The sequence below is a fragment of the Octopus bimaculoides genome, chromosome 9, assembly GCF_046866305.1.
Source record: "Octopus bimaculoides isolate indiv1 chromosome 9, ASM4686630v1, whole genome shotgun sequence".
Classification (NCBI taxonomy): Eukaryota; Metazoa; Mollusca; class Cephalopoda; order Octopoda; family Octopodidae; genus Octopus; species Octopus bimaculoides.
In genome coordinates this window covers 21,994,040-22,006,041 of record NC_142936.1, presented here as the reverse complement: position 1 = coordinate 22,006,041, position 12,002 = coordinate 21,994,040, and the positions used below count along the sequence as shown (strand labels likewise).

The 12,002-nt window shown below is 35.8% G+C and overlaps 1 protein-coding gene across 2 annotated transcripts in view; it reads left to right on the top strand.

Annotated features, from left to right (window-relative positions):
* LOC106883588 (ethanolaminephosphotransferase 1) overlaps positions 1–12,002 on the top strand; it is a 134,559-nt gene that overhangs the window by 107,259 nt on the left and 15,298 nt on the right. For both annotated transcript variants that reach the window (XM_089357264.1, XM_089357263.1), the window contains 2 exons: positions 2,217–2,399; positions 11,083–11,194. In XM_089357264.1, coding sequence (XP_089213390.1) covers positions 2,217–2,399; positions 11,083–11,194 — 295 coding nt within the window. The remainder of the gene's footprint in view (positions 1–2,216; positions 2,400–11,082; positions 11,195–12,002) is intronic.

The following is a 12,002-nucleotide window of genomic DNA, read 5'->3' as shown; positions in this document are numbered from 1 at the left end:
ATTTCTGTCCATTTAAGTGCCCACAAAGAAGTTCTCTTATTGGTTGTATCTCTTCAACTGTGCTGCAGAAGACTAGCACGCTGCTGAATATAAATAATAGCAGAAATATAACTAACAATTCTTCACCATAAATATGGTGAATAAAAAATATTCAGGAAGAGGAGTAAAGAAGAGTGTAAAAGATTTAATGTTGTGTCACATTCCAGCTGAGCCATTTCAGTGAGATAAATGTAAGTGGATGGAATATTACTTACCATTTGCTACAGAAATTCAACTGGAACTGGGCTAGCTAGATGATCTCTGGTGAAACCATTTCTTGTTACCTTCTACAGTACCTTACAAGTACTTTATCACTGTAAGCTAAAGAAACTTGTTATATATCATTTCTACTCTTTACACCATCAAACTATGTATTCATAGTTTCTATTTACATGTTGGTGTACTGATCCAGCCTAATTTGTTTTGGCTGTTGAAACAGAGCAGTATCAGCGACCCATTGAGTTTATTAATATGGCCATTCATGATGCTTGCCAAATCACCAATGGTGTATGGTAGTTGTATTAGGTGTGCTGTCACACCCACTGGCACCAAATTTCAAGCAGGGTTATAATAAAGGGTTTCTGTTAAGATTCATAATTAAATTGAGTAAGGTTAATATTTATAATGAATTTGCCATTTCCAATGGGCATGCTGCATACACCTGGAATATATGCCCCTGCAAATCGCATGCATGTATGTATACTTTAATATCATCATCATTTAACATCCATTTTCCTTGCTAGCATGGTTTAAACAGTTTGACAGGATCTGACAAATCACAAGTCTATGTTGAGTTCTAAACTCTGCTTTGGCATGGTTTCTGCAGCTGAATGCCCTTCCTAATGCTAACCACTTTACAGTGTATTAGATGCTTTTTCCATGACATCACCACTTGTAATGCCACTAAGTAGCTCAGAAGACAAAGAAAATGTCCCCTCAGCTAAGTTTGGTTTATAGTTTGGGAGGAACGTGGTTTTATGCGGGGTATTGAGAAGTAAAAATATGGTAGGACAGGAAAAAAAGAGTCTTTTTATATAATAGTGTGTCGGAGTAATTGGAAAGACAAATAAAAATGATGGTGACAAGGTGTAAGGGCTTACTCTGAAGATACAAAAAAGGTGAGTATAAAAAAGAATACAAACAGGATTGGGAAGGGCAGGTGGGTAAGTTTATAAGAATGTGAGAGGAGAGTGAAAGATGACTAATAGAAAGTGGGTAGAGGTGAGGATAGTGGTGAACAAAAGTGGGGATGTGGACAGTGGTAAATATCAGTTTGGTGGAGTAAGGGGAAAGAATAGGAGTGGCTCAGGAAGTAGGAGGTGATAAGTGGGGATGAATAAAAATGTAGATAGACGAGAAGTAGAGGGATGATGTGTCTGGTGAGAGAGAAAGATATGTTGGTGACAAATGGAGGTTAGAGGTGGGTATTGTGAGTGGCAAGCAAAGTTAAGAGCAGTGTAAATGCCAGATATTCGAAGGTATTAAGAATGAGATATGGCAATCATAAGATGTAGCTCAGGGAAAGAGAGAGATAACTGGTGGCATAGAAAGGTGCAGATCATTGGAAAGTAAAGTTGGAATGGATGTTATTGAGAATTAAGGATAATGTTAAAAGAAAGTGGTTTCAAGGAGAGGGATGAAACATGTTCTATTTTCATATGATTACAACAGTTGAATGGTGCTGCAGTTAAGAGTGAAGGAGGATGGATTTTAGGGAGATTGGAGGGGTAGAACGCTTAACAGGGACTGATTTGGTGCATTTAAGACCCCACCTTTGCGCTGATGGACAAGCTTTTTCAAGCATGCTGAATTACTAATCATCTTGGTCTTTTGTCATCTCTTCCTGGGTCTTCCTCTTCCACTAGTTCCATCCACATTTTGTGATTGGTATTTCTTTATGCAGCTATTTTCAGGATTTAAAAGTGAGATAGTGTACTCAATACATGCACTGTTTATTTAATTGATAAAAGCTGATCCACTCTACTATTTACTTTTTGGCTATATTCTATTATTTAGACAAAATATTTAATGTAATTTTCATTTCTTTCATCCCATGTAATCGGCAACAGAATGACCCATCAGTCCCCCCCCCCCTTCCCATATATATGTGTTTATGCATGTAAGATGATATTTGAAGCTGATAAAATCATCTAATTTACATAACCTTTGCTTTTCAGTGTCGTTTAATTGTTGCACAGATGAGTAACACGCGGTGTGAACTGATAAACATATTCTTGATACCTTTAAGTATTATTGTGATAATAGTCCTTCTCCTGCAACCAGGACGGTTGGAAGTTGTCTTTCTCTGGGTATATTGTTTGGTGGTTACCGTCACACATGTCTATTATGGTGTATCTGTGGTAAGTGTTACTTTTCATTTCTACATTCATGTTGTGACCATTTTTTTTTTTTTTTTTTTTTGTCCATATCAAATTTTCAGAAAAGTAAGAGGAGTAGAGTTGGCAGGGGTGATAGTATATAGAACTTAGAACTGAACTTATACTACATACATCATAACTGGAAAATGATAAAGATGGTCATGGCTGGCATGTCTTTGATCATAGGTTTATTGAATGATCTCGGTCCAAACAATAGCAACTTTTTTTTAGTTCTGCATAACTTTGCCATCTGCAGTCAGTACTGAATGGATGATTGCAGATCAGAGTGCAATGACAATTGAAGTTGCCCTAGCAACTCTTCATATTATGAAGTATTCCTGGTATTCTGTTACTCATATCTATCATCTTCCCAACAGAACTCATTCACACTATGAAGAGTGTTTGGTGCTGTGCTTTTTGCAATCCTGCTCATTGATATAGTGGAGTCATTGTTGTTGAATTAGTCTTACTGTTTATCTGCAATAAATCTCACAATTCTGAAGAGATTATAACTACTAATCAACGTGGTAAGTAGCTTGCTTACCAACCACATGGTTCCGGGTTCAGTCCTACTGTGTGGCATCTTGGGCAAATGCCTTCTACTATAGCCTCGGGCCGACCAAAGCCTTGTGAGTGGATTTGGTCGACAGAAACTGAAAGAAGCCCGTCGTATATATGTGTATATATATATATATATATATATATATATATATATGTATGTGTGTTTGTGTGTCTGTGTTTGTTCCCCTAGCATTGCTTGACAACCGATGCTGGTGTGTTCATGTCCCCGTCACTTAGCGGTTCAGCAAAAGAGACCGATAGAATAAGTACTAGGCTTACAAAGAATAAGTCTCAGGGTCGATTTGCTCGACTAAAGGCGGTGCTCCAGCATGGCCGCAGTTAAATGACTGAAACAAATAAAAGAGTAAAAGAGTGTGTTGTAATGTTTCAACACCTTACTGTTGTCCATAACACAAGACTAGCAACTAAAACTTATTGGTATATAAACTCCTAGGACTAATCTGCATAATGTGCTGACTTACGTCTTCCAGAGCAGAACACTTTATAGGTGTTAATTTTTTGGTAAGACACTGTACAACTACCTATACTCAGGGCTTCGTTTTTGCCCATTTGTGTGTATAGATACAGACAGGCATTGCCAAAAGATTAAGTATGCAATCAAAGGTCCTGATTATAGTCCCACTGTGCAGCAGTGCAATTTGATTTAGGCAAATGTTTTCCACCATAGTCTTGGACTGATCTAAGTATTGCAATTGAAATTAGGTAAGTGGAAAATATTGAAACTCATCAGATGGGGAAGAATATCTGAAATGAAAAAAGCCAGCCTTGTCACATACATTTATATTGACTGTGCTTGAAATTTTACATTATGGGTACCAATGTCTTTGGAATACTCAGCTGCTTACACTGTATCTCAATAAATAGGTAGTTGAGGTAATTGAATGGCTGTAATACTCATCAAAATTGACATTAGTTCCATTGAATTTTGCCCACACACACACACACACACATATTGTAAGGCTAACAACATTTAGCATCACCTAGAAGCAAGTGCATAGGAGGACGAATTCTGTGATTCTCAGACGATAGTCAGAAGTCCAATGGAGCACATTGGTGCCGTGATTGCTGGATGAAATGATGGAATATGTAATAAGGTTATCATGCATGGTACTAGAATAATTTGTAGTTGATAAATGATGAGCTTACATCACTATTGATTACTTAGTAGTGACATTGCTCAAGTTTCTGTACATTATACTTAACAATCTTCGATCTCTTTTACTCAAAACAAGTGCTGTTACACCTTTCTTCATTCTCTTTGAAAATACCATCTGACTGATAGGCATGATGTTACTCTCCAACACATTCCAGTCTCTGATCCTTAGACATATAGTCTCCTCACCTGTTTATTATCTTGTAACCCACTCATTTTATATCCATCCTCTCCCTCAGGTACTGGTCTAATGACAGCACCAAGTCCTTCCATCTAGAACGTCATCCAGGTGAAATGTTTTTCTTGGAGTTGTTCAAGAAGAACCTGAATTTTATTAGTCTCAAGAAGTTAAAGGGGCAGCACCTTCCTCTAGAAGAAACCATTTAAATCATAAGATATAAAAATTTGTAAAAAATAATCCTAAACATGTTAGTGTTAGGAAAATTTAAGATTAAGTTTGGTGGAATGAATATATATATTCATATATACATGCATGTGTGGGTGTTTGTTAAATACACAAGACTTGATTGTCTTCTTGCATCTTCTTCTGTTAGTTGATAATGATTATCTGAAATACTTAGGCAGTTAAAGACTTTGATTTGATTACATCACCTCTTCTGTAACCAATAAAATAAATACCATTCTACAAGTACTTTGTTTAATTAAGTAAACTATACTCTTGAAGACAGGACTCCAGTATGACTACATGGGTCAATGACTGAAACATGTAAAAGAAAGAACAAAAATAGTGCAAAAATGTATTTCCATAAAATGTAACTAGGTCAGAAACTGTTCCCAGCTATGCTGCAATTGTGTGATGCACTAAATGAAGGCAGTAAATGTTAATGAGTGAGTACACTTAGTGGGGCACAGTTGTAGATATTGTGTAAAGACGGTGGCTTTTCATTCTATAAATAGTTCTGTTGAATCTCCAGCTTACTTCTACCATTTTTGCTTTAGATACACTCTCTTGTTGTATCTAATCTCTCTCTCCCTCTCCCCCTCTCTCTCTCTCAAGAAAGTTGTAAATCATTTTGCAGTTTTGACCTTTCATATTGCTTGCTTTTTACTGGGATCATTTCTTTCTCTCGACAAACATACTCTCCTCTCTTCTGTCAATGTCTCTATTTTATCTCTGTCTCTGATGTCACTAGCTTCAGTGTGTGTCTTGTTTGTGCGTTCATCTATGCCTATGTCCATATATTTATGAGTGACACATATAATTACATCAATCTTTGAATCACTGTACATGTTTCTCATATATTCGAGTATACATGTATGTATATATATATATATATATATATACATTTTTAACATTTTTTTGTACCTGACATAGAGACGGCAGAAAGTACCCATGAACGAATTTTTTTTCAGTGTCTCCGTGACTGGTGAGAAGTAGCTCTCCTCAGACTGAGAATAATGCGTTAAATAGGACACTGCTAAAGGTTCTCAAGGGCCAGGTAGTACCATTGACTGGACAGTAGATTAAGACTACTCTCTAAAACAGAAACAATCTCTTTATCAAGTCTCCACATAGTTTCCGTCTGTTGAATTTCACTCAAAACGCGTTGTGACCTGTGACGAAAGCAGAACACACCTATCCAAAGGTGCGGTGTAGTGGATTAGTTACACAGCAAACTTCTTGACTTCTCAGTCCTTCCAGCACACACATACACATATATAAACATAGTGTGTGTGTGTGTGTGTATATACATATATATATATATATATATATATATATATATGCGAGTAAAAATAAATACAAAAAAGGTGGTTTTTTTGTATGATTGTGTATAGAGGAATATATTATTTTGTTTAAAAGAGTTCCAACACTGTCTGTTTTTTATATTTTATTTATATTCCTGCAGAACCAATGTGGGGTATGGAATATATAATATAAAATAAAATAAAATAAAAATGGATGGCACCATGAAATAAAGTATTGAATGTAGATGAAATATTGAGAGTTCAATATAAAGGATCAAATATATAAATATAAATATATAAAGGCGACTCGAGTTTCAGGGCTATTTCCCTTCGTCATGGCTGGTATGACATACACATTCACATATATAAACATAGTGTGTGTGTGTGTGTGTGTGTGTGTATAGACAAATGGTAAGAATTTGTTAAATCCGAAACCTGGTTCCTGTTTAATAATGATTTATTTAGGTGATTTTAAATGTCTTACCCGCTCACGTTTTTGGTATGCTGCTATATTTCATGTTGAGAACTTTTTAGGTCTTAATAGACACAAAATGTGATCTATTTCTAGCGCATTAATTGTCCACGTTAGTGGTCGACGTTATTTTTAAAATGTACCTTAATCCCCTGAGATTGCAGATAATATTTCTGAATCTCTTTGATTCTTTAAATGTGCTGGCCCCCTGATAATTAATCGATATTAATTAATATATTAATGACTAATTACCAGATCTTATAATATACATACATACATACATACATACATACATACATACATACATACATACATACATACATACATACATACATACATACATACTCACATACATACTCACATACATACATACATACATACATACATACATACACACATACACACATACACACATACACACATACATACATACACACATACATACATACACACATACATACATACACACATACACACACACACACACACACACACACACACAAACACACACATACACTTACCTTAGATAAATTACACACTTTCAAGAACTACATTCTTAACCTAAATGGCCAACATGCTTGGCCTCAACAGACTTTAGCCACATCCCTGCTGTATTCTTGAGATATTCCTTTGTTTTGTAACATTCTCAGATGATTATGGTCTTTTATAACAATGTAATATTCTCATTCATCATCATCATCATCATCATCGTTTAACGTCCGCTTTCCATGCTAGCATGGGTTGGACGATTTGACTGAGGACTGGTGCAGCCGGATGGCTACACCAGGCTCCAATCTAATTTGGCAGAGTTTCTATAGCTGGATGCCCTTCCTAACGCCAACCACTCAGAGTGTAGTGGGTGCTTTTACGTGTCACCTGCACGAAAACGGCCACGCTCGAAATGGTGTCTTTTATGTGCCACCCGCACAAGAGCCAGTCCAGGGGCACTGGCAACGATCTCACTTGGCTTGCCGGGTCTTCTCACGCACAGCACACTTCCAAAGGTCTCGGTCAGTAGTCATCGCCTCGGTGAGGCCCAATGTTCGAAGGTCTTGCCTCACCACCTCAGCCCAGGTCTTCCTGGGCCTACCTCTTCCACGGGTTCCCTCAACTGTTAGGGAGTGGCACTTTTTCAAGCAGCTATCCTCATTCATTCTCACCACATGTCCAAACCAGTGCAATCGTCTCTCTTGCACACCACTACTGACGCTTCTTATGTTCAGCTTTTCTCTCAAGATACTTCTATGTATATATATATATATATATATATATGTATATATATATATATATGTATATATATGTATATATATATATATATATGTGTGTGTGTGTGACCGATGTTCTACCAAGCCTGACCTTTCTTTCTTGGTTTGACTACCATCTGTGTAGCATCTGTTATATTCCTTCCCATGACCTTCATCTCTTACGTTCCTGCTGTAAGACTTCACTTTCACACATGCCAGCTTAATTTAATTCGTCCTTAGTCAAAAGACACCTGTTGTTTATGTCCTGTTTGTATTTGTAATTGTGTACCATTTCTCTGTTTTTTTTTATCTTTGTTTTTGTATACATTTGCTTGCTTTCTTCCAAGGAGTCTAGTACTCTTAGCTTAGATTTTCTTTGGGCTGGCCAGATTGGAGCAATCTCAAGTATAACCGGCCAAAACTGCAAAGATAATCTGCAACTCGTCCTTGTTTTTTCCTGTCCTTTTTTGTATTGTCTGTCAGGATGTTTTGTTGTCACCTGTTATGTTCTTGTTCCATTTGTTTTCTTTTATATATAGTATATATATGTATGTATGTGGAGATATATATATATATATATATATATATATATATATATATATGTGTGTGTGTGGATGTATGTGTATATATATATATATATATATATATATATAATCAATGTTAATTCTCTAAATGAAGTATTAACAGTAACTGCACGATAAAGTGTAGTATATTGCCACTTAAGTGTGGCTGACCCCTAGGGGTGGATGTTACTGTTGCTTTTAGCCCCAGGAGGACATCTCCTCCAGCTGGCTTATCGACACACTACTGTGTCCTGTTTGCCAAGGGAAGTTACCCCTCTCACCATGATCTGTAGCACGAATGGATCCGAATTTCAGGGTTATATATATATACGTACATACATGTATGTGTATATGTCTTAATTCATTTTGCAAGATCCCTGATGTGAAATTGTATGTTGAAACATGTATTTTGGGATGGTCATTTTTTTTTTTTTTTCTTAATAAACACACTCACTATATATTTTTTCTACACTTATTTATTACTGTTCTTATTTTATTATTTTAACTCTTTTCCATTGTCTGGAAATCTTTCATCCCACATCTGTGACCTCTTCAGCGACACTTTTCATTTTTGTGTTCTTGCTCCACATACTCCACTCTGTTCTTCCAAGATGTGTATCCTTATGTACACGTGCATTTGTGTCTTTGTTTGTGTGTGTCATAGTCTTTAGCAGCAGTGTGGCCTTCCCCAATTTGGCGAGAGGATGGGTCTTAGGCCTGTTTAACCCTTTAGCATTTAAACTGGCCATATCCAGCCAAAAGTATTCTGCCTGTTTTATGTTCAAACTGGCCAGATCTGGTCTCTCACACCAACCCTACAATATCGTTTTAAAAATTAACAGCTACCTCATCAAAATCTCGCAGCTACAAGATAATGCATGATTAGTTCAAAACAATGTGGATAAAAAAGCATTAATTTTGGTAGAATAATGTGAACACTAAAGGGTTAAACCTAGCATGGCTCATCCTTCTACAAGTTTGAGCACAGCTAATTTCTTCCAAATGAGAGAAAGACAGATTGTGACAAAACAAGAAATATTGAGTCTAATACATGACTTTATTGACCACAAAAGGATGAATGTCATAGTAGTTGACCTTGGTGATATTTGAAGACAGAGCACAATAAGCTGGGTCAATAATCACAAAGCTATGTATCTGATGTTCTGATGGCTATTTATTTATCTCTCTGTCTGTCCATCTATTCATACTCACCAACACAAACAACATAAATATAGGGAGAAAGCGACTGTGACTCATGAGTTTCAACCAGTACTGGATAAAAACCTGCACTTCTGGAGCTGCAGCCCAGGGGCCTCCAGTGGCTGATTAAATGAGAAGTTAATGAGTATCACAGAACTTGTAGCTCATGCTTCAATCCAGCACTGGCTGCAACTCATGGTGACAGATGCTTTCTCCCTTTCTGCCCACCAGTCTCAGAGACCCTGAAAAGATACTAATTGTTGCCTCTCTGATTAAACCATTAATTAACCCTTTAGCATTCAGGTTATTCTGTCCAATGTAATGCTTATTTATTTGCATTGTTTTGAATTAGCCATGCATCGTCTCGTAGCTTTTAAATTTCAAAGATGTGATTGTTTATTTTTAGAATGACATTATAGGGTAGGTGTGAGAGGCTGTGAATATGGCTGTGAATATGGCCATTCCTGCTCCCATATTTACATTTTTTATACAATTTTACTGTGACATACCTTCTTTCATATATATGCTACAGTTGAAAGTAAGGTACATTGAAAATCAAAAAATAAAAAAGCTAACATGATATTGTAAAAAAAAAGCCAAGACTTCCACAAACACTTCACAAATTGCCAATACAGGTTTAAATTCCTCCACCACACCTGTAGGCTCTTATGTACCTAATAATATAGTCTGACAGATATATTAGTAAAAACACAAAACATTAAATCAAAGAGAATAGGGACACTTGTCAACAATTTCAATAAAAGAGCTTGTAATACTAGAATTGATTGAAGAGGTGTCAGCTCTTTACTTTCAGCAGATTTCATTAACATGAGTCACTGAAACTTGTTTTTCTCTATTCATTATAATAGTAGTTTCATTTGACTAACATTTTTATGCTCATTCATTCAACTATTGTTTTACATGAGTGCATACTCATTCTGCTGCAATGACTATACACCTCATTTCAATTTTCACATGTCAGGGGGGAAAAACTAGAAGTAGTTGATAGCTTTCGTTACCTAGGTGCCCAAGTTAGTAGTGGGGATGGATGCTCTCAGAGAATAGCTGCTAGAATAAGAATAATCTGGGCAAAGTTCAGAGAGCTCTTACCTCTGCTGGTAACAAAAAGCTTCTTGCTCAGAGTGAAAAGTAGACTGTATGATACCTGGGTGCAAACAGCCATGGTACAAGCAGTGAAACATGGGCTGCCTAATGTTTCATTTGATCCTTTGCAAACAAAGAAAAGTGGGCATTGAAACAATAATGATTGTATTGAATGTCCAAAGACTAGATCAATAAGTTGAAGTGTTACCAATTACAGCATATTAATATCCTCACAGCCTTGCAATAATAGCCGGATTTAATATATGGCAAGTAAAATTAAGTGAAAATGTGGGTGTGTAGCTGAGAAGCAAACTTCTCAGCAGTGTAGTGCTGGCTTCAGCTCCACTATGTGAAACCTTGGGTAAGTGTCATTTCCTATTGCCCTGGGCCAATCAAACTGAGTAGATTTGGTAGATGGAAACTGAAAGAAGACCATCATGTGTGTTTAATGAGGGCACTAAGGTTGACTTTGCTTTTCATTCTTTTGGGGTCGATAAATTAAGTACCTGTGAAAAACTGGAGTTGATGTAATCAACTAGTCCCCTCCCGCAAAATTTCAAGGCCTTGTGCCTTCGGTAGAAAGTATTATTATTATTATTATTGTTATTATTATTATTGTTCTGTTTCTATTTAATTCCAGGCAATGACAATCTTTTATTTAGTAACATATTTTGGTGGCTATGAAATGTGGAAATTCATAGTACCAGTCCTTAATATTCCAGCATCTGTAATGGTTGAAATAATTGTACATAGTAAGTTGTAAACTATTTTTTTCATCCTATATTTTGTTCAACCTTTTGTGTCTGTATTTCATTAGACTACCCATATTTTTTTTAATTAATTCACCAGATAATAAATTTTTTGCAGTAGTTAGTAAAATATCAGTAACATATATATTGTAATATTATTCTGGTGTTAATCAACTGAAATCCAATGCATCATTGTGGTTTGATCCAGTTTTGATTGAGATTTTAATTCCAATACGAATACATGAGTAAGGGGTAGTCTCTGGCAGGTTGGGTTAGTGCCTTTGCTATGAGACGAGTGTACAGTTTTTGGTAAATATTATAAGACATGTTAATAAATGACGTAATATCTGTGGCATCTAAAGTTCTTCCTGATAAAGGGTAATTTGTATCTAGGCTTGTTTACATCTAGTGCTGTTCACACATTCTTAAGATTCCTCCCTCTTTCTCTCCAATGACAGAATACATTCTTAATACTCGTACTTTCATTTTCTCATGTCATTACAAGACTCAAATTGTTTTGCAAATTTAGGTATTTACTGAGATATTGGTTGGAATTTAAAAAAAAAAAATTTTCTTTATTTTATTTTATTTACATGTATATGTGCATGTGTATTACCTTCTAAATTTCATTAACTTGAAAAAAATAGGCTGTTATGTGTAAAATTATAATTTAATGCCTGATATAGTTTATAATCTAACAATTTTATCATTTATTCAGCATCTTCATAACTCTAGCACTGTATCTTTTATTTGGTTGGGTAAAAAAAAAAAAAGTTTTTTTTTAAGTGAAAATAAAGACGCCAGTTTTAAA